At 44.5% G+C, this 26,607-nt stretch overlaps 2 protein-coding genes across 7 annotated transcripts in view; both read right to left on the bottom strand.

The window, feature by feature from the left end:
- The window catches only part of LOC117282019 (sodium-dependent phosphate transporter 2-like), a 29,648-nt gene extending 16,050 nt beyond the window's left edge, over nt 1-13,598 (bottom strand). For 2 of the 4 annotated variants that reach the window (XM_023853515.2, XM_023853514.2), the window contains exon 1: nt 6,171-6,480. The gene's annotated coding sequence lies outside the window, so the exon portion shown is untranslated. Of the gene's footprint in view, nt 1-1,173; nt 1,198-6,170; nt 6,481-13,574 lie in introns of those variants that run through there. The other 2 variants (XM_023853516.2, XM_023853517.2) reach the window with 2 other exon arrangements.
- A 4,973-nt stretch (nt 13,599-18,571) lies between these two features.
- The window catches only part of LOC111865448 (sodium-dependent phosphate transporter 1-A), a 71,243-nt gene continuing 63,207 nt past the window's right edge, over nt 18,572-26,607 (bottom strand). For all 3 annotated transcript variants that reach the window (XM_023853493.1, XM_023853495.2, XM_023853494.2), the window contains exons 13-14: nt 25,147-25,299; nt 18,572-24,396 (exon numbers count right to left, since the gene is read on the bottom strand). In XM_023853493.1, the coding sequence (XP_023709261.1) occupies nt 24,306-24,396; nt 25,147-25,299 (244 nt within the window). In that variant the 3' untranslated portion in view covers nt 18,572-24,305. The remainder of the gene's footprint in view (nt 24,397-25,146; nt 25,300-26,607) is intronic.

Raw genomic sequence — 26,607 nt, 5'->3', positions numbered from 1 at the left:
CATGTGAAATCATTTCGTTTGCTTAGAATATTAAGACTGAACTCTGCTAATCTATGTCAAAATACGAATATGTGAGTTGTCATGGTTTGAATTACTCGTAGAGATCAAAGAATCACGTTTCGTTATGAAAATGTGATCACAAAAATGGCGCTCCCATTCAGTGGCGGTTTCAGACATGGCCAGGTCCTAAGCTTCGTTGAATTTCAAAGACCTAAATATAGGCAGTCCTCACTTTACGAAATTTCGCTCATCCGAACGCGAACTCACTCATCCGAACACGTGCGAACTGCAACAGTTCACATTAGGCTCTGAACTCGTCTGCGTGTGAACAGGGTCCCACTCTGCTTGCTAACAATTTCCATTGCTACTTTCAGGTGATAACTGGGCCTACAGTGGTTACAGCATCACCTAAAATATTTCTGATGCTTGCAACTTTTGCGTCGGGCAATAAAACAGGTAATCCTTTTGGTCGTTCGTTGAATGCAACTCCCCCCCCCCCAAATCAACAAACCCGGAACTGACAGTAATACAAATCTGGCCGTAAGCCCCAGACGGGTGCTGTCCTGCAAGAGACAGGCTGGCCGACTGAGCGTCGGTCGTAACATAAGCCTCGGAGGCAGACAAACCAAGTCAGTTTTGTACGAAAGTCTGAAGCAAGAATAGTTCAGCTGGAAGGAAGCCGCCGTTCTGACAGGACGTGAGCCCGGAAGCAGAGACACAGCCATTGTTAGAAGCCGTTACCAGTAAACTTCTAGCAACTGACCAAGGACACTAAACGGTGTGCTCCAGTCAATTGTAAAGTGTGGAATTCCTTGTAGTTATGATCCTTAAATGGTCAATAAATCGAATTATCGGAAACCCCGTCTACAGTCGCACACTTCATACCATGTGACAATAAGATGGGAATAAAAATCGCTGCAGTGGCGACATCGACGGTCACACAGGACACTTTCCCGCGAAGTTTGACGTTCCCTCAGAGGTGTTTCAGACAGAAACAGGAGGCTGAGTGGAACCCAGAGCCTGTCAGGAATCGAACCGCGGTCGTCTGGTCCGTAGCCAGTCACTGTGGCTGACGTGGCCCAGTCCACACGGTGGCTTAAGTTCTGCCAATTCATACACACGAGTTTAGATTTCTCACGAATTCAGTCCATCTTCATTTGTATGCTAACTCACCGTACAGTCTGGTAGGTGGCTGGGTCCAGGTCTATGCGACGCGTCAAGTGAACGACGGAAGCTTGGAAAACAGGCGCTGTTCGTCGCCGGCGGTTTTCTCGGAATCGGTGAGGGTTACGCAAGCGCTGTGTACACCTCATCCGCGACTGCTTCACCTTCACCCACTTATCGGTACAGCACGAAGCTGAATGCGAAAGGAAAGGGTCCAGGCGTAACTTCAGGTACCACTTTCCTTCATGGACTGAGGAAAACAATGAAGATCCTCAGTCATAATAATCGAATCCAAAACAGGCGTGTAGTCTGCCCAGTCGACGCGAAAGTTAAGTGGGTCTCCGCGTCATGGCACGTCCTCAGGTTGTGGATGGAGGAAGCGGCCTCCAGTTACGGAGGGTAGCTGCGGACAGCCGACAAGGTGTGGTCCTCCACTTTGCTCCTCACAGTAAAAAGAAACGCTTGTTACGAAATGTCACGAAGGACCTCGCACTTGGCCGCATTCTTTGGATAAACGACCTACGCTAAGGAAAACGGACACGTAGGCGGGTGGATAATATTAAAATGGATCTTAGAAAGAGAGGCTAGGTTGGTGTGGACTGGATTGATCTCGTTTAGGACAGGGACCAGTGGCGGATTATTGTGAACACGGTAATAAACCTTCGGGTTCCATAAAATGTTGGGAAGTTCTTGAGTAGCTGAGCGACTGGCGGCTTCTCAGGAAGGGCTCAGCTCCATGGAGTGAAGCCAGTCCCTCGCCCTAGGCATGCCCCAGTGTAACGTGCCTAAATGTTTGGAAATTAAACAGACTTATGGTAATTGAAGTGACTCAGGCAACGATCCATAGAAACGTGCTAAACGGGTGTGACTAACTTGTTTGTTTTGTGGATTACTTCATGATGTCTTCAGTACTGCACAGGGTCGAGTGGGAGGCTCTGCCCAGTAATGACTTGAGAACGATTCGGAAGAGAGCCTCCAGGAACTTACAATAACCCCCCCCCCCGGGTCAGGATAGTCGCGACCCCAGCCGGAATTCAAACCAAGATCTTCCCGAATATAGGTCTACAGAGTTACGGCTATGCTAGCCCGCGCAGTCAAAGAACACTGAAGACTTTTGAGAGAATCTATGTACGATTTTTAATAAAGCTGCACTGAACCTGACGCCACGTTTGCTCAAGACATGTCAGACGCTAACGCAGCCCGCCCCTCGACGGAGTTCAAAAATGCGTTTACAGGAAACCCTCGCTAATCCGGATCGCTACATGAGAAACGCCGTTCACAGTTGAGTGCATGCTTTAGAAGCCACGTGACATTTAGGCAGGCAGATGAGCCACCTGTCTGTTCAGACCTGCATCATTACGCTCAGAAACAAGTACAGCTTCTGAGCCTTCTATCGGTGGATACATGTATTGTCTGTCTGTAGTTTCTAATGAGGGCTCTACATGACACTCTGTTATCTGCTTCCATCAGCACTACTGGTATCATTAAATTCCCCATTTTATTTGAGTTCTTAGTGTTCTGTGTCTTTTAGGGCTACCTTTTGCTTCACTAATCCGGATAATAGGCCTGCCATAGCTCAGGTGGTTTAGTCGCCGGCTTCCCACCGCGGCTGCCCGGTTTCGAGCCCAGGTCAGGTCATGTGGGGTTTGTAGTGGACGAAGTGGGACTGGTGCAAGTTTTCTCCGAGTACTTCGGTTTCCCCTGCAAATCTTCATTCCACCAAATTCTCCATCATCATAATCACCCGAGGCAGGTACAATAGACCAATCAGTGGCCGCCGTGCCGAGTGGACCCAGCTCGACTCCACCCCGCCCTAAGCGAATTAAAAAAAATAGCAAACTTGTCTTGGTTAATATTTTCATGCTACATTCTGCTGTAGCGACCAGCTGATGGGAAACTGGGTTTAGAATTACAAACAAGCTGACCCTACCTGAAGAGATCTGTCAGCTGGGATTCACGCGCGTTCTTCGCAGCTCCACTCAGATTACAGACGTTACTCGCGTAGTTGGTTGAGGCACTATGCTACAAGCCGGAAGGTCGCGGGTTCACCTCCCGATGAGGTAACTGGATTTTTTCAATTGACCTAATCCTTCCAGCAGCACTATGGCCCTGGGGTCGACTCAGCCTCTTAACAGAAATGAGTACCAGGAATATTCTTGTGGATAAAGGGCGGCCGGTGCGTAAGGCTGACAACCTTGCCGCAATCTGTCTAGAAAATGTGGGAACCTGAACATCTCACAACCTTATGGGCCTCCACAGCCTGTTGAGGGACCATACACGTACGAGTCTGGCTCGGGTTCAAATGAGCCAAACTCGTCCGTGTGTGGGTCACCACGATCCGGGCTGGGCAGAGTCCGGCGGGGCTCGCCAGGGCCTTCGGTGGGACTCGGCTCGGCGACGGCTAGCTATTGGTTCGTACGTGTGTGGGCAGTCCCGAGTCAGACTCGCGTATGTACACGCCATACGAACAGGCAGTGTGACGAGTTGCAACCGTGTCGGCTTCCATGTGTAACAAAACATTCACGCGGCTTTTAGATGAGTACCGTGAATTGCCGGTTCTGCGGCAGGTTCGCAGCACAGAGCATTCGAACTCGTGCAGTTCGCTTGAAACAAGTGGCAGTATCCGGGCATCATTTGGGAAAGATGTGGTGAAATTCTTCCGAGCCCGGCTCCCAAGTCAAGCTCGCCCAGCCGGACTCGTACATGTATGGGGCCCCTTACAGGGATACCTTTACTCACTTCACTGCTTTGCGCGAGGTGAAGACTCCGCCATGACGTCAGCTACCCAGAACTGTCCTTAACAAAAATCAGGGCCGTTTAACGGGGTACAGTGCTAAAATATTCGTGGAACAGCCTTGCGATAAACACGGGTACCTACTCATGACGGATCCAAGCACCGGAAGTTGCTGCACTGAACCACTGACTAACTCGCTGAACTTGGGGTTCTCAGGCCAGTGAAGGAATGCCTTCATATTCGGGGATCTACAAGTAAAACCGAGCACCGATCTTTGCTTCGGAGACCTTGCGTTCCTCTGAAATGTGGATAAATTCCTACCAGAGCACATGGCGTCACATCCGAGACGAATTATCAACTTCATTCTGAAACTGCACCAAAATCATCAGCCGTCAACGGAAGTTGGTTGATGTCATGTGACGCAAGGGAACAGATCAAATGTTGAGAGGAACTTCCCGGGAAGATATGCTTAGGGCACTCACAAGCCACGGAACGTAACGCCCGTAGCGATTCTGCTCGCTGCAGTCTCGGACAAACGTGAACTCAACATGTGTGTTCCATTCTTCTCCGCAAACATTATTTAGAAACATTTTTCGCCCCTATAAATATTTGTTAGTCCTTAGGTAAAGTGCCCGTTTTTTTGGTCAGATTTTAACAAAAAACTGGAAAGTGTCAACAGATTTCGTAAAACTCGCGGATAACAAACTTCAGAGGCTGTTACACGCGGACAGACAGACAGACAGACAGACAGACAGACATGGCTGAACCAGCGCAATTCTGCAACGTATCTTTGCGAACACTCCTCCAAACGGCGGCAGGCGGTAACACATCGCTGACCGCTTTCATGCAGCCACAGTGACCCTGAAGGTAGACATGTTTTCCTCAATGCCGCTGATGTCATGAGACAGAAGAATCCTTCGACACGGTTCCCAAAATACAGGGTGCACACACACACGCGCAAGGTGTTCATTAATGTGTCTCCCATCACGAAACTCGAAAATAATAAATCGGTGATGTCCGCACAAAGTACGGCGGCAGGGGTTCGCGTCTGGGCGTCTAAAGTATCTTGCCGGGGTGGGGGGGTTTGCCTTCAGACAGCCAAAATGTAACTGCAAATATCAATCATTCGAAGCAAATTGGTACTTAAACGCAGCGCCTAATTTGAAATTCGAAAACTGCACAGTGTATCTGTGTGTCTGTGTGTTCCGTATGGCTCTCACAGTAAACAGCGACTGTTTCCCCAAACAGCATTAACCGGCTGCCCGTTGCTATGGAAAAGAGAAATGTTTTCTTTGAGGCAAGATCCGAATTTTTAGTACTATTTAGATAAACGTCACGCTTCAATGGATTAATTTAATTCATATCTGCGTACCTTTGAATGCCAATGTCCACAAGCATCTGCCGGTTCTTGTTACTGGCAGCATTAGTCAAGCGCGTTTGTACTGCGCAAAGGTCGTGACTTTTCTCAAGTAAAATCAATATTAAGTGAAAAGATCTGGGACGAATGAATTGTCTACTTGCCTATGATAGGACAGGGACCACATATAAAACGACTCCTCCAATTTTTCGTTGCAGCGGTAACGTTTTTGCCGAGACGCTGCCTAGCAACGACACACACAGACTGATGACAGGGGTTTATGAAGTACGCTGTTGAGATAGGCCCAGCTGCCATGATATGCAGTACCAAGTTTCATACAGATTGGTACAGGTATTCTAAAGTTCATGGGGGGGGGGCACAGACACACAGATGGCACGGAGATCGCATAAGCCTGCTTCCATTTTTTTAAAATAAGGAAAGAGGCTAAAAAAGGTTCTTACAATTTTAAGTACTGATAACGGATGTGGGGGCACATCTTGTGCGTGTAAATGTGGCGCTGGCTGGGATGAGGGGGGGCCACTATGCTAGTGGTAAAACTCCCTGAAATTCCATAAAAAATTAAGGGAAGAGACTGTTTGGAAGACCTTGAAGTAGATTGGATAACAACGTTAAAACACGCATAAAATAAACAGGGTGTGAAATGGATTCATCTGGCTCAGGAGAGCCCAGTGCTGCATACGAGGCGGGGTGAGTCACTGTCAGCTTCTCAAGAAGGGGCTGCTCCATGCAGTTAGATAAAGTGTCTAAACATCTCTGGGAGTGCATGAAGTGGCTCACTTCGTCAGGAAGTCAGAACGAGATCGCCAGACCTGCAGGACACACTACACGCAGAGCTGCCTCAGACAGGGATCAAAAAGGCATTTTCTTTCACCGGCAGAACCAAACAATACTTACCGAACTGCGGCCTCTTCTGTCGCGAATCCTGCTCCGTCAGATGACCAACCACACTGTGATGCCACAACCTGTCGGGTGAAGGCTTCGAGCGAACTGTTGCGCAAGGTCTGACCTGCAGTAACACGGGGGGGGATGGCCATAGGTTCGCAACCGGTTCTGTGACTCAACAGCGCTGGGCCCGGCCGTTTCATACAGCAAGCGCGTCCGAGTCTGCAGGGAATTCCCCGCTCTGTCCCCTGAGGACTGCTCGGAATACTGAAACAATGGATTTGTGGTTCTCGCAGTGGTTAAAATCTTGTAGGAGTTCACCAACGTATCGGAGGCACATGCTGCCTCCATCCTCAGGGTGGCAGAGAGAGAGCTGCAAATAAGAGCAACATACTTCTGAGCCCCAGTATCGGTACGAGCTGCAGCCCGTTGAAGTCAAACGGGCCACCCAGCCCCACAGAGAATCGGTCCTTACTTCAAATAAATGCGAATACAAGGAGACTGGAAGCAGGCAGCCGCAGGCAGAAAGCCTGTCTGTCTGTAACAATGCTATGTGCCTAAGAAGCCAACAGTGAAGATGTTCTTAACGACGAGTATGGTAACGGAAATCCCTTCGCTCAATTAGCATAAGGCCAGAACAAGAGGAGCCTTCAGTTTCACGCACCGTCTGCTTTACCCGCATGGGAAACTGCCCCTAGGAGACTAGGTAGGCCTCGAAGCGAACCTCGATTCCTTGTCCATTCAGTCTGTTGTCTAACTGACACACCGAACAAGGCAGTCTTGACGGACAGCTCAGTACAGTTTCCAGGAACTGCGACGGCCGTGTGCTGTGTGTGTCCTCCTGCTCTGCCGTGTCTTGCACAGCGCAAGATCCACGCGGGCGACGTCAGGAAGGGGGAGTCTGCTTCAAGCAGACGGCAGCGCACTCGTCTACGTGTTTCCAGTTCACCCGAAGTTTCAACCGGTGGAAAACGCCTATAGAATTCTGCTGAATATGAAGGCGATATTCTACCGAAACGTCGGTCTCTCTCCGAACTATACGGCGTCACAACACGGAAGACAATACTGTGGCATGCAGATCCGTTGCTGGGCAGCGACAGTGAAATAAGCAGCTACACAACAGCCGCTGCTAAGTAACGGCTCTGCAAACAACGGCCGTTGCTAGGCGATGGCTGAGTATCGACCACGTTGGAACCGTAACAATTGCAGAGCAACAGACGAACGGTGTCTTCTGTGCAGTCCGTGCCGAAATAAGCAGGACAAGTTAGCGAATGCGTGAGTCAGAAGACTTACGGGGGTTCCGTTGTTGTGAAGTGTTGCTGTTAGAAGCTGGCAGCGGAGGCGAGGGACAAACAACGGCTAGTGGAGACACAGCAGGCTGAGATGACTTAAGTGTGTGAATTAGTGAAAGTGTTGTTAATTACTTGTAGTCACGGATCTGTAAGAGTTCAGTAAATCCAAAACCCGTCTACGGTCACTCATACACGTGACAATACATACTGAACACAGATTGTCAGAGCTGCCTGGATAATGATTATTTAATGACGCTGCCAGTGTCCACACTACGCAATTTCCATGATTAATGAACGTGAGGCGGTCGGTCTGTGTTGAAATCGTAAGTACTCCGAGAAAATCCGCCCCAGTACCACTTCTGTACCCACATGACTTGATCTGGAAGCCGGCAACTGCCTTCTGCTTAGGCTCTGCGACACCCGCAGGCCTGTAAGAGGCTCAGTAGGCAGGTACCATCGTCAGCAGAACAGCCAGGAGCAGCCGATCCCTAGCCCATACATACATACATACACACATAGCGGGAGGCTTTGACAGAATAACGAATGAACAGAAACACGAAGGATTCCAACTCTATAACAATTGCACATCGCTCTAACAGCCATGGTTACCGTGCATACTGGTAAGAGAACGGGATAAATTTCACATTGTTTAGTGCTCTCTATTAGGTCCGTGGGAATAAACCGGATACTTAGATTGCTATATATATTGTACTAAATATGATAATAGTAGTTACGTGCCACAACAATCAAATAGGGATTTGGACACCCTCGCAGAACACGCACAATTACAATTTGCGTAAAAGGCGAAGGAACCTGAATAAAATATTACCGCAACCGACTTCCGCAGTAGATTCTCCTTAAAGAGGGGGAATTCCGCTTAGAAGTACGTCACAAAGCTAGCGCGCAACCTTACTCGGGGATTCCACCGCAACTCAGTGCGCAGCAGTTCTGACTGGCGCTGCCTTTCATTTCTCAACACGCGAACGACAGCTTCTGGTGGCCCCGTAAATACATCAAAACAGGCGAGGCGGGCCTCAGTAATAAATTTGATGAGAATCAGTCCAAAGGTTCTCGGCTTACGCGAAGAACATTGCAGAATGAAACGCGCGTTTCTTTCTTCTCTGCAAATTGCACTCGGATAAAGATTTAGCGTAGGAGGCCCTTTCATGCAAACGTGTCGACACATCTGTCCAGTAGATTTCATGAAAATCATTTTCATCACTTCTCGAGCTGTTCCATGCGAAGCGAATAGGCGCATTTTCTTTTAAAACGCGGCAAAAAAAATAACGCTTTAATTCCACCTACATTTCCTTCGCATCAACGGTTAAACCTTTGAAGCGCGACGTTCATAACATTTAGATAGTCAGTTCGCACCTCACAGGAAACACGGCATCTCCATAACAAATGCTGTTTACGGAAATAATTGCCGCTGTGTATTGTGAGAACCATACGAGGCATATAAACAGATTGTGCAGGGGGGGGGGGAGTACATTTAATTTCCGAGTGTGTGTGTAATAATAGGAAAACCTTGAAAGGTACGGGTTACTCGTTCCGTACATTGTTTTGACTTCCCGCCAGTTTCAATAAGCATCAGCAAACAGTGGTGAAGAGTTCATCATAGCCTTTTACTATATTCAATTATTCTAAAAGAAGACAACCCCGAAAGTACAGGTAGTTCAGAAGCTATCTGAAACACGAGGATGTCGGCGCCCCGCATCCTTGACAAGTGTCCACTGTGTACCTCCCCAATCTTCTCGTTAGTAAGTGCGACTTCAGTAATTGTCTCTTAAGTTCTTGAACTCACTCACACACACATTGCTTTGTGACCTTCAGAGTACGTTCTGGTGCAATGACCACTATGAAAATACTGTACGCTCATGGCTGACAGAGGCCCGAAGTCTTAAATACACGGAAAAGAAATTGACTTAGACTAGAACCCATGCTTGTAACAGCAAAATTAACTACACTTCAGAGCGTTTCTTCCTAAAACGAACAAATTGTTCTATTCATGCTTACGTGGTTTCATTCTCAGCTTCCGGGATATTGAGCACGAGGGGCAGACACGTGCCGTAATGCTGTGAACTGAGTTGTTAGTGTTTGCTCTACTGGTTGTTTCGTGTTATTTGTCGGGCACTAACGTCTTGTGTAAAACACTGCATAGGAATATTCTTTGACATTCTAGTGAGTAGTTAATACGAAAGGAGCGACTGTGAAACGACTTGTTCATTTGTGTTATAGTTATGTTGAATTCTAGTTACGTCGGAAGAAAACGCCCCGAGGTCTCATTTCACGACACGACAGGCGTGTACGGCTGTTGCATAAACGCGTCTCAAATCTAACAACAATGGTCTCACCAAAGCACCATAAAGTAATCTGCATTTCTATGCCGTATGTGCTATAGCTATGTCCAACCTAACAGACCAAGCGAGCCATGCATCGACAAGAACAAAACACTTCGCATCCCGTCCTCATACAGAGACAATTGCATGCTAACGAGACAACAAAGTGCTAAATGAACGGGTCCTCTTTCGCGCCCACGTACCTCAACGTGACATCAGAGGGCGACAAAATGTTTCAATTATCATCGGACAAGTCAGCTTTTCTTGAAGAAATGAAAAGCGCATCTTGCCAGCAGCTGCTCTTGCATAAAGCTTTAACTTTTAACTACCCTTAAAATAACTATACACTAATTCCGTTTTAACATAAAACGTCTGGTTGGGCTTATCGCAATAACGACCAAATTTTGTTCTCATATTGACATATCGCCGAGCGACCGAGCGACCGCCGCTTGTCGGCGAAGTTAGTGCCAACTTTGGCGGATAGAGTGCCGCGTGGTCAGCGCGACGGATCTCCACGGCCGTTAATTTCGGTTTTCTAGACCAGAGCTGCTATTTCCTTGAAATAGCTCCTTAATTATCATGACGCGGCTGAGTGGACCCCGTTCTAAACCCACTACTTCTCAGAAAAAATCTGGTAGCGCCGGGAATCGAACCCGGACCTCTGTTTTGTTTATTGATATATCGAGCTCCTGGGATAGCTGCTTCCGGCAACGTACAGTGCAGCATGGCTTCGATACAACACTGCAAATATTAAATCACCTATCATATCAACTGTGAATTCCTTGAATAATTTACACTCATAAGATGTGGTTTAAAGTTCCTTCAGCTTCGCCACATTCACACATTTCTGTATTAAAAGTATTAAATCTATTAAAATACTCTTTTAGACAATAATAGCCACTTCTTGTTCTATTTATTCAGAGGATAGATTTTCTTCGAAACTTGAATCTCTGGAACCAAGGTGTTCCGTTGTTTTGGTAGTTCTCAAAGTACTCGCTTCCTTTCTATTGTCCTGCCTCTCTGTACCACTCCTGGGCGGCTACTCAGTCTGTGACGGCAATCAGCTACTGAACTTCGCCGTTCCGAAAACACTCCCTCGCCGACGCAACTATTTTACTGAGGACAATGCCCATGTGTGCTGGATCCATACACATTTAATGTCCTTTTCTTTCTTCAATGCCAATGTTTTTCTTTTACTTTCGGGATTAATACTAAATGCTCTTTAGTTAGAGATCTCTCCTGTAGGAACATATGTAGACTGATTCTACTGGGGATGCACTAATTATCTCTAGTTTGCTCTGCGGCCAACACTTACGCAAGCTTTGTAGTCCGATACGGATGCCTAATTTCTCCTGGTGCTGTCACACACGAGAAGCCCACAAATTCCCGGTTACACTTTTCCGTTGAGTCGGCTGCTGCCGGAGGGGCTTGCCTTGGCTTCTTCCCCCTCCTTGTGGGAAAAGCTTCCCGTAGCCAACAGAGTTTGAGAGGGAAAACTACATTCGAAAAGTGTGACGTCCTTTTCCACCAACTGGCCAACCGGTTCTACGTCTGGGTAGCAAGTGTAGACCCAAGGTCCTCTAGAACCCTTGCCATTTGTCGCAATTATCAGAGTTGCTCGGAGCTCTGGTTGCAAAACTGCTGCCTAGGGATGTTACTGGAGGTATTTTTGCTTCTGCTAGCATAACATTCTTGCCTGTCCTCACATATCCATCAGACCTTTACTTAGGGAATGAAACCGAAAAAATCCGCATTCGATGCGTGACCAGAATGGAGCTGTACATAACCGCAGGAATATCGCAGTGTCCGCTCCCATCCCTGTGGTTCGGATGCAACCAAATTGTCATAGGTTTGGTGCACTTCTGCCTAATAGCTTCCACTCGGTTTCGAGGTGTAGGAATTTTTTCAGGCGTAGTCTTCTTGCTATTGATATTAATCGCCCGCCCATTTTTCTATTCGGGATCTCTTGTTCTTGAATATGCACAATGTATATGTTTCACGAGCTAATTGTGATCGCTGTCAGTGAGATACCGACTCAACTCTCTGGTAGTTTCCTAGTTTAGGTAGAGCTTCATCTGGGCTTGTATCCGCGGTGTAGCCACGTTGTCTGCAAATTGTTAACACTTAGCACATTCGTTTAACGCTTTTGTGCAGAGACAAGCCACGTGTAGCTCTTCTGGTCAAGTCAATAGAGTCGAGTCTGATGCTTTCTGAAGTAACGCTGTGGGCTTTGGTACATTCATTTCTGATAGTTTTTCAATTAAGATATTTATCTCTACATTATGGCACGCTGCTTCTGCACCCACAGAAACGGATCAAACTATTCTGCTGCTGGAACCAATACTCGTACATTGCGCATGTCGGCGTGACGGTCGGGTCCGATCTCCACTACCTTGACTGAGGGTTTTACTGGTTATCCTCTCTCTCGTGGAATATGCTGGGATAGCATCTTGATGATATACCACGGCCGCTTCATTACTCTTCATCTGGCTGGCTACTGAAAGTATCACGTTCATCACCTCTACGACAAAAGATCTATCACAGTATTATATTCTTCGGCAATTAAACTCAATTCATATCCCCACAAATTACCTATATAACATCCGTTATCCTCTCATGTACGCACTGGGTCCATCATATCAACTTCCCTTCCTCACATATAAAAAGTCCAAATTCTGTTGCAGCCTAATACAACCACAAATAAATATGGTTCTTCTATCTTCGAAAACGCAATACCGAGCAGCATTTGCGCAGGATCACTCTATGATTCAAGTCTCGGCAAGGACACCAGCTATTGTGACTGAAGGTTTTCTTGGTCTGACTCAATACCTCCATTCATTAAGTCATGCCTACTTCCGCATATTTCCCAGTTCATCAATCATGCTATCACATGACAGTCAACAGTTGCAGCATCGACACGTGATCAGGTGACAGGACAGTCCCACAATGTAAAACAGGCCTGAACTAACTGCTCGTTTTGGTTGTGTCTAGACATGACATGATACAAGGCCCAACAACTCTGCTGGTTCAGCAACGGTTCGATTCCCAGCAGGGGCGTGGATTTTCCTCTTCTCTGCACAGCCTACTACCCAATCGGTAACCAGAGTCTCTTTCAGGGGTAAACAAACAGGATGGGGCATGGAGTGAAAACTCACCTCCATCTAATGCTATGTACCTCCAATCCCCAATGCATCTTCATGGCAAGTTGCTTAACTAATTAAGAATATGGGGCAAGCTAATGACTATATGCGAAACTTTTAGTGTGCACTGTACAAATGGCTGCCTTAAGTGGGGAAAAAAAGACTTAAAATGTTGGATTAGGTGAAACATTATCTCCATAAATATTGCAAACAATTCGTTAAGATAAACTCCTTACTGCAGATAATGTGTGAGCTGTTTAAAGCCACTGCAGATATCTAGACTGCATAGCATCCCTGACAATGAGCAAATATTTATTTCACAAATCATTCTCCACATAATTCCACCAATAAAACATCTATCTAATCTTCACTTACCGAACACATGCGCTAACAGAATTATCACCTGCTGACACAGTGGTTCCGAATGTAGTGAAGTGTAGTGTAGCACGAACTAGAAGTGTGAAATCTGTTCCACATTCAGGACAATAACACAAATACACAAGCCTCTTAAATTTCAAGCAGCCAATGCGAGAGTTCTGAGGTTCTCACACTGGTGCAGATCAAGAGTACAGTGTTCTGGGATGCAACAGGTTCCCCCAAAATATTGGTACCACATCCCAGGTGGCCACAGCCATTGCTGCTTACCTCATTCCTGGCTACAGAGAGCAGATCTTGCACTGTGTGTCCACCTTCACCTCGTCGTGAACAGATCTGATGACATACTTCGGCCTAGACGTGAGACAGAAAATGCACACCATATATGCACACTTTTGGTACACAGGCATGCACATCAAGTAACACTAAACACACTGCAGTGTCAGGGCAAAACATGTACAGAAACACAAATTGCTACTTAACTCAACAGTCAGCTGTAAGGAAACCGTCAGTGAGGATTCATGCTCTGTGGGGAGGTGCTGCCTGTATCTACACTAGGCAGCAGTGAGTCGTAGCATGAACTGAAAAGGATTTGGAAGGAAGCAGTCATGGTCTAATCCAGGTACTACCCCAGAATTTGCTTGGTAGAACTGGGGAAAATGAAGGAAAACTCTGTCAGGATAGCCCTAGTGTCCCAGCCGAGATTTTAATTGCTCGCCTCCAAAATACAAGTCTAGATTAGTAGGTCTTGTGTGGGTTCTAATCTGCAGATGGAGACAGGCAGTCTGTTCTCCCAGCTACCAGACTGCACCACCTCACAGTCCAGGAAGGGACCATAATATGAATCCAATAGCAGGAAATATTTATTTTAGGAAAAAATCAACAAAGGTCTATGCAAAACAAGAACAATGGATTCAGCACTTACACAACAGACAGGCCATTTCATCTGTTGTTTATATTGGTGAGGATGTCTTACTGGACATGCCTTTTGCTTCCCCCCACCCCCTCACACACCAAAACTTTCCCAGATGTGTCAAAATGTGAACGAGCATCACTCATATATGAGTACTCTTATAATTCAAAGTTCGCAGTCCTTACAAAGAGCAGCAGCAGATGGCACAGTTGGTAGTAAAGAACCGGAAGTGACATACTCCGTGTGACCATATAGCATCCAACTGGAGGAGAACTTGTGAACATAGACAGGAAAGGACCTGGAAGGAAGCAGTCACATCCTAATCGAGGTACTACCTCAGCAGCACTTGCCTGGGAGGAGTCCGCAAAGCCACAAACAAATCTCAAGATAGCCAACATCCTAGACGAGATTCAAACCAAGCACCTCCAAAATACAAGTCTATACAGCATTACAGATGTACAAACCTGCTGCGTACTTAAGTTATCGGTGAGTCACTGAAACTGCAGTGAGTTCAGCATCTTGTGTGTGTAGATTGCAGAATTTATATACCTGAAGAATAACACAACACTGACTGATACCTGAAGAGCAAAATGGGTTCATTTTCATTATCCAGCAATTAGCAGGGACACACACGGCTGGGACAGGTACAGAGTCAGCACCATGATGCAGGAACCCATACAAGGAAGGAAAATAAGCAAGGTAAGGTTTCAGGGGAAATAAATATAGGGGTAAGACATGCCCACTATCACCTGCACTTCTTTGTACTTACACAGATAATCGTGCAGAAATGGGAACAGAACCTTGAGCAGAATACTCTAAACCCACCGCGGTTTTACTTGCTGTCAGTTCGGTGATGCTACTGAAAGTGTACAGTCTACAAACAGCTCTGTAGAGATCAATAGAACATAATCATTTTTATTTGAAGCCTTGAATAATGAGTAAGTTCCATCAAGGGAAATAGTTTTTAAGAGAAATAAAACCTTCACATGCTTCACCCATCACTAGAAGACGACCAACATGTAAACGAAAATACTTCACAAGTAATCACATGCATATGTTGTCTCTAAAATAGTTTTAAAACAAGTTGTGTCAACTGAAATAAACAGCATTCACTTTTTTAGCACACCCTGAATGGAGGAGACGATGAATGCATATAGGATACTGGTGGGAAAACCAGAAGGAAAAAGACCACTGGGAAGAACAAGGCATAGGTGGGTGGACAATATTAAAATGGATCTGAGAGAGATAGGATGGGATGGTATGGAGTGGATTGATCTGGTTCAGGATAGGGACTAGTGGAGGGCTCTTGTGAACATGGTAATGAACCTTCGGGTTCCATAAAATGCTGGGAATTGCTTGAGTAGCTGCAGAATTGGCAGCTCATACTTGTGAATATTCCCTTTGAAGTGTTGGGTGCCTTCAGATGATGGCTCATACCAGCCTAACCTTGTGAGGGTTTTATTTTTATTGAATTATTGTACTTGATGAAACTTACTCTTTATTCATAAATATATAATTTAACTGTATCAACAGTGAAAAATAAAGGAAAACGTCATTTAAGATAAAAAGTTATGATACACCTACTGGGTAAACATTTAAAACACATGGGGGTGCACCCCTTTTCAGTTTTTGAGAAGAGATCTGGAAACAAAGCCAAGTAAATTGAACCACATGTGGGGCAACAAGGACAGTACTGAATACAAGAAAGACATGCAAGGAAAACAGAGATTAAATTTTATAAAAACTATGATTGCCCCTGCATTAGAGTACAGTTCTGAAACATGGACACTGACCCCCAAAAAAAAAAAAAACAGAGGCCACAGACATGAGGAACAGCAGAGATGAAATTTCTTAGGGCTGTGGCAGGATACACATCAAAGGATAAAATCAGAAGCGAGACTACTAAACGTAATTGTATTCATGTAGGAACCTGAACATATCCCAGGACAGTTAATGGACCGCAACACCTGGGCGAATAAGATCCACTGTGCTCTAAGCTATTCTGGAAGGGTCTACAGAACAGAACAAACCTAAAGCTTCAAACCTTGGTGATGACCATGATTTATTCTGACCGTCTCACAGTGCATACATTTATTCACCTCACTCTTCTCTCTTGCACTACGTTTCGGCACTAAAGTGCCATCTTCAGGGGCTTTTCGATGTACGTCGAACTACTGCATTGCATGCCCTGTTGTCTTTATACTAAAATAACTAAAATATATATTCGTCATATACATTGCTAAATTTTAAATATTAAAAATGTTAAAACTGTTCAGGATTTGTCATCCTTATGTCGTATTTCAGTACGCGAGTCACACCTATCTTCCTCGTCGGAGTATTCTTCCTACTTTCATGTGTATTGTGCTTTGTGTTGTGTCTTACTCCTGTGACTGCGTGTTATACTGCTGGGCCTGCTGGGTATGTGTGTGTGTGTGTGTGTGTGATGATGCTATTGAAGCATGCCACAGGTTACTCTACTGAGGTTATTTTTTTTTCTTTCATAGAAAGAAAAGTCACAAATCCACAGAAACTGTATTCTCAGTAACTTCTATCCTTAACAATTTCCCTTTGAAATTTCCAACACAGTTTTTAGATTGGCAAATTTTAGGTGTCAAAAGTCAAACTCTCTGTAATTACCCAAGATTTACTTACAGTGCAATCCAAAACAATGCCAAGAAGCCATAGGCATTTCAAACATATATCAATAACCCATCTGGAAGCAAGCACTCAAACATAAACTACATTAGTACACAGTGCAGGGTCTGCAGCAAAATACATCCACAACAGGTTGCCATGTCTCTATAAATCAGTTTCTTCAACATACAACATCCATTTACAAGACAGAGAGGTATCCAAATTATATTGAAAATTCAGGATTCAAGGTCATGACAATGATGGTCATTAAGAGTACTACTTCCTGGGATTGGATGATGCCATGAAGTCTGACAAAAATTGTCTACATGACATTATACGCCAGAAAACAGAACTCCTCACATTAAAAGTGCTGAATTGTCTACTTTATGCACTCCTCATAAATCCTGAAAGAACAAATCCTTTCCAAGACAGAAATAAGCTGGGCAGATGAAGGGAAGGTTACGGGTTATAATTCAGTTCTCTTGTCGTCCAACTCCTTCGTTCTCTGTTGGAAGGCTTCCACCGGTAATCTTCCCCTGCCGGTCCACCATCTCTACAACCATTTTGCTGATGTATGGGCACATCACAATTGCATTTGCCATTTATGGTGGCTGGCTTCTCTTCTAGCAGTTACCATACAGGAAAAAGAGATGGCAGGAGTGCATGTTATTTTCATTGAGTTCACCTGTTATTCCACTTGTACAAATTGAGCTTAGAAATAAAAAGGATGGAAAAGGATTAATACAGCGATGCTGGTGTCTCACTGTAGTGACAGCCATTTCAGACAGTGAACAGCATCATGCCAAAAGTGCGTTCTCGAATTCCTACAGATCAGGAGCTACCAACTACACCGTATCTACCAAAATATGTACCAAGGAAGCAGGGAGTCATGAATACCCACACTCAAAGCACTGGCAGCAACCTCCGAAAAACTGACAGTAAAAAGTATAAGTATCCCTGTAACAGGCTGTGGAGTCCCATAGGGTTGTGAGATGTTGAGGTTCCCATATTTTCTAGACAGTCGACTCACAGATGGCAAGGTTGTCAGCCCTATGCACCGGCCGCTCTTTACCCCCAAGAATATTCCTGGTACTCATTTCTGTTAGAGGCTGAGTCAACCCCAGGGCCATAGTGCGGCTGGAAGGATTAGTCAATTGAAAAAAAAATTCAATGACCTCATTGGGACTTGAACCCGTGACCTTCCTGCTTGTAGCATAGTGCCTCAACTGACAGTGTTCACTTAATAAAACAAGCTCTCTGCACCATTAGAGTCAAGTCTAGCAGCAACAATCTGTTTGGCTTAGAATCGCAGGTTTACATCAAATCAGTAGGTGTCAGGTTTTCTCAAGTGTGACGAGACAGGGAGTGTGGAGCACAGTGCCTGTGACTGCCCGGCTTCCTACCCCAGCGAGGACAGATACCACTGCATGACAGCTGAGGTTCGCAGGTCAATCCGTATGAAGATTATGATCTTCTGGTATGTGACGCCATGTATTGTGGTACACAGGTACCGCTGTATTGGCTGTGTCTACCCTGATAATGGAAACAGCCAGCTTCCAGAACACTGTACACCAACTCCATATTCACACAGCTGACTGCCCAAGGAGACAGACACGACTGCATTTGGTTGCCATTATATATATATATATATATATATACAGTGAGCTCTATCAGAGGGGACAGCACAGAAAAGGCATAAAACAATCAAAGATGCATAACATGTTATTTCCACATTTTATTCTGGGAATGGGGAGACCAACTGACATATTTAAAATACTGTAACAATAATTGATAGAGATTTCAAGGTTGCAAACATTTCGCCATGTACATACGATACAGTTGTAAGGCCAATAGTTCAACATCTTGTTCTAAAAAAAACTTTCATTAGCACTAACAAAGAGTTTTCAGTTCTAACCAGAAATTCTTTTAAGTACTTGCTCCTACATCACCTCTCCAGTAAACCATGTATGGTTTGTTAACACTTAACTGCTAAACAGCAAAACAGTTGAGCACAGACAGCCCAATAGGTAATACACCAAAATATCCATATAACAAGCAATCTCATATACCTCTTGCATCACACTTTGTCCCATTAATGGTAACCTCTCATACACGTAACATAAGATCACACATTCATTCCAAACCTGTACCACACTTTCACCTTACCATCACACTACAAAGGGGGGGGGGTACAAGAATTGCATTGCCTATTTAGTGCTACAAATTTTAAAAGCCAGGACAGGTTATGGAGGCAGGGCACCATTACATGCTTGTTACATCCACTGAATGTGGAACTGTTCAAGACAGCAACACATGCCACAATCCCACACAAGTGCCTCTGCTTCCCTCCATGGTACACGAGGCAAAATACAGAACATTTCTGAATCAGACCCATAAATGTTCTTACTGAACATACAGTCACATAGTGATTATCTGTCATGCCCTCGCAGGCCACTATAATCCTTAGCGTGGGTGTGTACCCCTTGGGTGGTGGACAAAGAGGGGCTGTCAGACATGGTGGCGTAGTCCTGAGAAACTGAGTAAGGACCCATCAACCATCAGGCAGTCTGGTTTCTGGGGGTTTTGAAATACTGGGACATATTTTCATTCTCATGGTGGCATGAGACTGGGGTGCTTGGCACTTAGGCTGCAAGTTGGCCCACTGTAATGGCCCAGATGACAGACTGCAGCATTGGTAGCATGGTAACTGGTGCGGGAAACCAAAGTGTTAGCCTGCCCACCAGAAATAACACAAAAACTGCCCTGGGACTGAACCCATGCACCCATGGTGAGAAGCAGGTGACTATCTCCCTGAGCTAGAGCACAGCCAAAACACCCTCTTCCCCGGGGTCATAAATATGAGGCCTTGTCCGAACCCCTTAAAGAAGCAGTTCTCCCATCGTTGGACAGTGAAGGTGAGGTGAGCAACCTACTGGGGCCAAACACTGCTCTAAACCTCTGGAGTAGGACAACTCTGCAACGAGGGAACTGCTGGAAGACTGCACAGAACCTGGAAATAGACGCTGGAGCTAACAGGTCCACTGGCTGAACAGGACAAGAAGACTTCACTGTGAAGAATTTGGAACAAAATTCAAAATTGAGCAGCTGGGAACTTCTTCTAGTGTCAGTTCCATTCTACACAAGAAACATGAAAATGATGCAGTTAAAATCAGAAAAGCAGTATAAAAAGTACATACCTGGGCACGAACACAGAACCCTTTGAAGTTCATATGAAGAACATATAAAATTCTGTTCCTACTGCACAGAAAAATGTCTCCATTACAAAAACAAACTGGTTAAAAGTTTGTGAGGGAAGTAATTGCTATTTAGTCTGAGAATCATACAGAATGTACACATACTCTCTCTGTGGACAAAATGCAGTTGTGTCAAAATGGGCGGTACACACAGTTACCGCTGTGCTTAGGGTTGAGAATCTGCATTACTTCTTCTGAGCTGCTATATGGTTATTTTGCTGCACTACCATTCAAACATTTATAACGAGCAACTAATGTTTTCAAGGTAATGACTGCACTGATGCACAAGCAGTATAGAGATCTCTGGTCTATGTATACAGACACAATTGCACCATGTACATTAAACATTATGAGTGCCATTTTTTCCTCATATTGCTCTATATATTATATATATGTAATGTAAAATACTGTTAAAACTTGTACCAATGAAAAGCCACTTAAGAATATAACATGAAACCTGGTTACAACTGGCAGCATATAATTCATGGCAATTAATGACTGTGTGCCCAGGCACGTGGAAGAAACACTGCATATATGCATTTCTTGTACATTTCTCTCTCAAACAAGCACCATTTCAAATGATATGAGATCTCGCTTAACTGCAGCACACCCAGGCTGCCATGCTCACAGTTGCATTTATTTCACCGACAGAGAAAACATGTTTTATCCATCTGAACACAGAGAGAAACCAAACAACCGTGTTTGCTCAGCATGTGACTTACGCATTACTGTCACAAGCAAGCATTCTTTGCAAAAGGTATGATCACTTTCTTTGCTAACACACTACAATATAACATACAAGTAATTCAAAATATTTTCATGTAATCAGAAAGAAAATGTTTGGATGAGAACTCAAATTGCCATGGCTACCATAAGTAATGGCAAGGGACAAGGGAAGATAGCACAATACATATGTCTTCTTTATTAGGTCCACAGCACTCACATTTCTACACTTTAAATGGAAACTCGGAGGCAATCTTGGTCCAAAATGCATATGGTTTCTTCTGATGTTGCCACTATCACATCGCACTTTCTGCTGCACACCTAATGACAGCAGCAGTTTGTGTATCATGCTAAGTGCAACTGTGTTTGCTCTGAGGTTAGGTTGCCATTGACAGCTGACCCCGACACATGCACACATTCTGCAAGCATTGTGGGCATCTCCTTAGGTGCTACATGATTCACTCTTTATGAACCTATTTTACAGTGCATTGTATAGATTGCTGAGAGTAAAACTGTCTATTTTTGTAACAGGCTTTCACAGTACATGGCCAGTCTCACATAACAACTCAGCATCAGTTGTAACCAAGTTTCATGCCAGCAAAAATTTTCAGCCAGTGTAATTTCAAGCCACTTAAACTTGGAAGCAATCATGAGCTACAATAAATATGATTAAACATGACTAAAAATTAATAGGAATACAAATTCTGGGCAAACAATTTCATTGTGCGCTATAGATGTACTAAAAATAAATCTACAAAAAAACTTACATGCCATACAATGCACATTCTAGTGATCATTTCTGTTTCATTAACAAAAGTACAAACATGCCTTCAGTAAGAGATGAGGCATATCTGTACATCACATATACGGCTGGGGAGGCATTACACAAAAACATTTACAGAGATTTGTAGTGGGAATGAAAATGGCTATAACATATCACCCGGCTGCTTGAATATGGTAAAGTTTCACTTCCTGCAGTCCTGTGTTGTTCACACCAACCTTTTCAACACCAAAGAACACAGGAGCATTTGCAAAATCCACTTTTGATCATCCTATTTGTTAGGATCACACAGCTGCCCATGACATAGGGTGTCAGGGCAGTTCCCTAGCAGAGCAGACAGTAATGCAAACATTCTCTTCTCACAGTTCTAGTCAGATGCACCTACTGCATCAACACACACTTCCGTAACATCAGCAAGGATCTCCAGCTTGTAACGCTTTGTCACTATATGCACTTCTTACAGTTTTCAATGTTTGAAATAAAAATCCACCAGATAATTTGAACCTAACAAAGTCTTGTATGCATGATAGACTGACAACATTTTTAACATTAAATCAACTGGTAGCATTAACAAATGCATAAGGACTAAATGGGAGAAACGTTTTCCTTGAATTAAGCATGTCATGAAGAAAAATGGGGTACTGAGGTATAGCCCCATGTATCCTTAGCCTCGGCACCCGACAGAAATGAGTGTCAGCCAGGAAGATGGGTGGCCCTAGAGCTGGTGCGGACATGGTAGCCTCTGCTGGGAATTCAACGTTTGTCATTCAGCCTGCAACCCAATCACTGAAATGGCTGAGCTATCATCCTGGCTCCAGCGGATGGCTAACAAAATGGAAAGTCATGAGGATATGTGACCCTGCACAGATCCATGTGCTGCAGCCAGGCAACAAACCTAGGTCAACCTAAATATTAACTGAAATGAAGGTTTCAGTGTCAGCGAGGAAACTGCTGACTGCAATGACATCTTCAGTTTGTTACCAACAACACACTGCACTGCTTGAATCAATGAAATCAGCAGTGCGTTCAGGAGACAGGCGCCTGTCTTTATTTCTGTACCAATGACGGCATGTGAATAGCTGGCAGCATTTTTGTTAAGACGGTTGTGTGGAGACATGAAAAGCCAAGTGACAGGACTGACTTAGAGGCTGAAGCAGCAGAAAGCCCAAAAGATTAACATGGGCACTGAATCAAGCGTAGGATGATGCCATCCCTAGAGTTCAAATGTTCAGACCAGACACAGACAAATCTGCACATACATCAAGTTGTACTTTAAATTTGGAACCCATCTGAGCAAGAATTTAGTATCCCACTTTAGAAACTGAGATTATATAAACTGAAACTACAGAAATCATAGGAAAAGTACATGGCTCACCTTACCAGAATAAATCATGCATGACCGCAGCCTTAAAAATAAAACACACATTCAAAATAAATGTACAGTCATGATATTTTCTGAATGCATATGATTCATCCATCACTGCCAGGGGTTGAAAAATATGGTCGCCTTTCAGCTGGCAAATAATTTCCTGCTGAGCATTTGGGACTTGGAATTTACAATTCTGACAATCTCTCTGTTACATGAAACAAAGGAAATTGTGACTCATATCCACAGACGTTATGATCAACAAACTGTGAAGTGATAACAATTAAACCCTCTCTGTAATTCAGTTTGCCAATGTCTTATACCTGTCCTGCAGGTGCTTAGGACACAGTATGGCAGTAGGGGGGAGATATCTTGCACTCTGATTGGAGGAGAGAGTCACAGCAAGGTGACAGAAAATTCTGATGCACCCTTTCATGGTGACCATAATGTTTGGCTACCACATTTTCAAAAAGTTCTTCATTCCTGATCATCATGCATTTCAAAACACAACACAGTACAAATTATGGCATATATTTTTACTGAAACATGTTCCAGACACTTGAAATAAAATGCTCACAATATGATACAAGTCTAGGCCCTCACTGAGCCCAAGTGCGGCACCAAGAGTTGGCAGACGTGTGTACATCAAAAATCTGGTGAGCTCTGCTCTTAAGATTACTGACGGGCGAGATGAACCAAACAATGCTCACCGGTTCTTGTGCACAATACTATAAATTAGCATTATACCACCTGTTCTAAGATTGCAGCATGTTACAGTGCTATATCACAAGCCTCTAAGTGCTGATCCAATAACTTATCACTTAAGAAAAGCTCATTAAATCAAGAAACATACTTGCAGGTCTTTTTTTACAAAGAAAAAAAAAAGAAAGAAAAAGGCAATAATTTCTTTAAAATATTTTATTTCTTCACAGAACTTTCCCCATTCAACACCTTTTATAAAACAAAAATTATATAATTCCTAACAAAACCTGAAGTTATCATTCATTTCACATAGAACACACACCAGGCAGGCTAGCAGCTGGATGAAGTAACAGAAAACACATCACGAATGTTGTTTTAATCAACACCAACAAATATCAAACTATCCCAACAATTGAGCTTTACTTAAACAGTGCATATAAACCTCGGTCAGTCTGTTACGGCAGTACTGTTTTCATTCCCCCCCACCCAACAAGTTATTATGTTTGCTGCTTATGCATGTATTCAACTTAATTTTTATCATCTTAGCTTGATGAATGAAGAAACATGATGATGCTTGTTACCTTTGCTTCAATCTCTCACTGAGACTGCGTGGCATCAACAGGCTGGTTTAGAGTGCAACAGCTTTCAGAATCACCATCATCAGTGCGCTGAGTCCAGCAGCAATTGGCACTGTTACCATCCACGCGAAGATTATGTTCCTTACAGGAAAACAAAATCAACTGTGAGGCTTGTTCAAATAAAACCTGTCAGGGGGACTGCCCTGGATGCAAGAGTAAAACCTGCTGAAAGCAGTGTACATATGGATGGCCAGACAGCCTTCCCAATAGCCCACCCACTCCCTGAGCCACTGCTGGAACCACTGAACGCATCTGAAAGGGCTTGCTCACAATCATTCCTGGAGTCATCAATTGGCAGAGCGGGACTTCAGGGAAATACAGTCATATGTGACATTCTCAGGCAAGCCATGCGCATAAGTTCTACTCCTCCGGTATGCCCGACACACAAATGATCACAGAACTTCAAGAACCTCCTTCTTTGTATCCGGAAGGTCCAGGTTCAAATCTAAACTGGGTGCTGTGGCTGAAAGTTTTGTTATCCTCAGCACCTCCAAGTGAATGAAAAGATAATGCCCCAAATCTGAACATGGCCCCTAACTCCCATACTCTTCCCAATTCATTACTGCCTGATCACATTACATTTGATGCTCTATTCATATATACCTTCTCAGCAGTTGAAGATGATGGAGGGAGTTAGTTAAGCACTATGCCATGAAGACGCGGGGAAGGGAAGGTATAGCACCACCATTATTGACCCTCAGCACTAGATGGAGGTAAGTGGTCAGCTTCATGACACAGGTACCCAATGGATAGGAGGCTGGGTGGGCCCCATAGCCTTCATTACATAAACCAATAACATCTCAAAATACAGATGAGAAGTGTGTTTGGTACCTGAAGAGCTTCCAGTCAACGCCTTGCTTGGATGAGCTGGCCCAGCCCACAAAGACAACGGAACCAACTTTACAGTGTGTCGTGCTGATGGGGATGCCAATCTTTGAGGCCAGCAGAACCGTGAACGCTGCGCCTATCTCTATTGTGAACCCTCTGCAAGCAGAAATGCCATTACAAAGGACCTGAGGTTCTTGTGGCAGTGATGGTAAGGATTACTGCCTTTTCCATGTGTTGCTACAGAGTCTGGCAGTGAGATACCAACATTACGGAGGAGCCTACCGCCTCAATCTTTAGGGTAGACTACCATGTTCCTCTGCCTAACTACAGAGCATCATGCCCAAGAAGACAGGTAAAAGGGTTATGTTATCCCTGCAACAGGCCATCGAGGTGCACAGGGCTGTGAGACGTCAAGGCTCCCATATTTTCTAGACAATCAGCAAACAGATGGCGGTGAGGTTGTCAGCCTTACGTGCTGGCAGGTCACCCTTTATCTCCAAGAAGATTTCTGTTAATGGCTGACTCGACCACGGAGCCATACTGCAGCTGGAAGGATCAGAGTCAATTGAGAATCCAACGACTTCATTGGGGATTGAACCCACACCCTTCTGGCTTGTAGCAGAGTGCCCCCCCCCAAAAGACGGTCATTACAATGAATTGGAAGCAAATAAAATACTGCACTTATTGACTTTCTGGACACTGCCCACTGTCCTGCTTTTTACTTAAAAACGTTTCAGAGTCTGGACTCTGTCTCCAACCTCAGATAAAAGCGTACTCTGGCACAATCAACAGGGCTTATTCCCCCTATCTCCGGAGACATGGACTAGCTCTATCCTCTGGGCCCAAGTGAGTAGACTTTCACTTGAAGATGGAGACAGAGTCCAGTCTCTGATAAAAAGCAAGACATCAACAATGTGCAAAAAGTAAACAGAACACTGTATCTATTCAAATGAAGACAAGCACCACCAAGCAGGCCAGGCCAGAGGTTAAAGCACCTCACATATTCATTCAGGAGGTATCAGGGTACATGCTCACTTTTCTCATGGAAATTCTGCCTCAGGCTCTGACCAATCCTTCTGAGCAGACAGAGAGCACAATGATCCTTCTTACCTTTCACCTTGCACTTGTATTATTCATCTTTAACTATAAACCTCATTACTTGATGCCACCACATTACAAAATCAAGAACCAATCATTCTGAGATCAGTCTATAAACAAAGCAAATGTGAAATAAACAAGACTACAAAAAAGTGTATGGTATAAACTTGACAGGTATGTTTGGCTGAAGGACTTACAAGTACAGTGCCAGTAACATATCAATATTTAGTTTCCAATTCCTCCAGTAGATGGGGAAGTATCGGGGACCATTGCCAGAGAGGTGGCCGACCTCGCTGGCAGAACAGGGCTTATAGCGAGCACCATAACTGGAAGGGCATGGCGACTGGTAGAATAATTACAGGGGGA

Source organism: Cryptotermes secundus, unplaced genomic scaffold (genome assembly GCF_002891405.2).
Source record: "Cryptotermes secundus unplaced genomic scaffold, Csec_1.0 scaffold454, whole genome shotgun sequence".
Taxonomy (NCBI): Eukaryota; Metazoa; Arthropoda; class Insecta; order Blattodea; family Kalotermitidae; genus Cryptotermes; species Cryptotermes secundus.
Note: the sequence above shows the minus strand (reverse complement) of the source record. Positions and strands in the feature narration are given on the sequence as shown.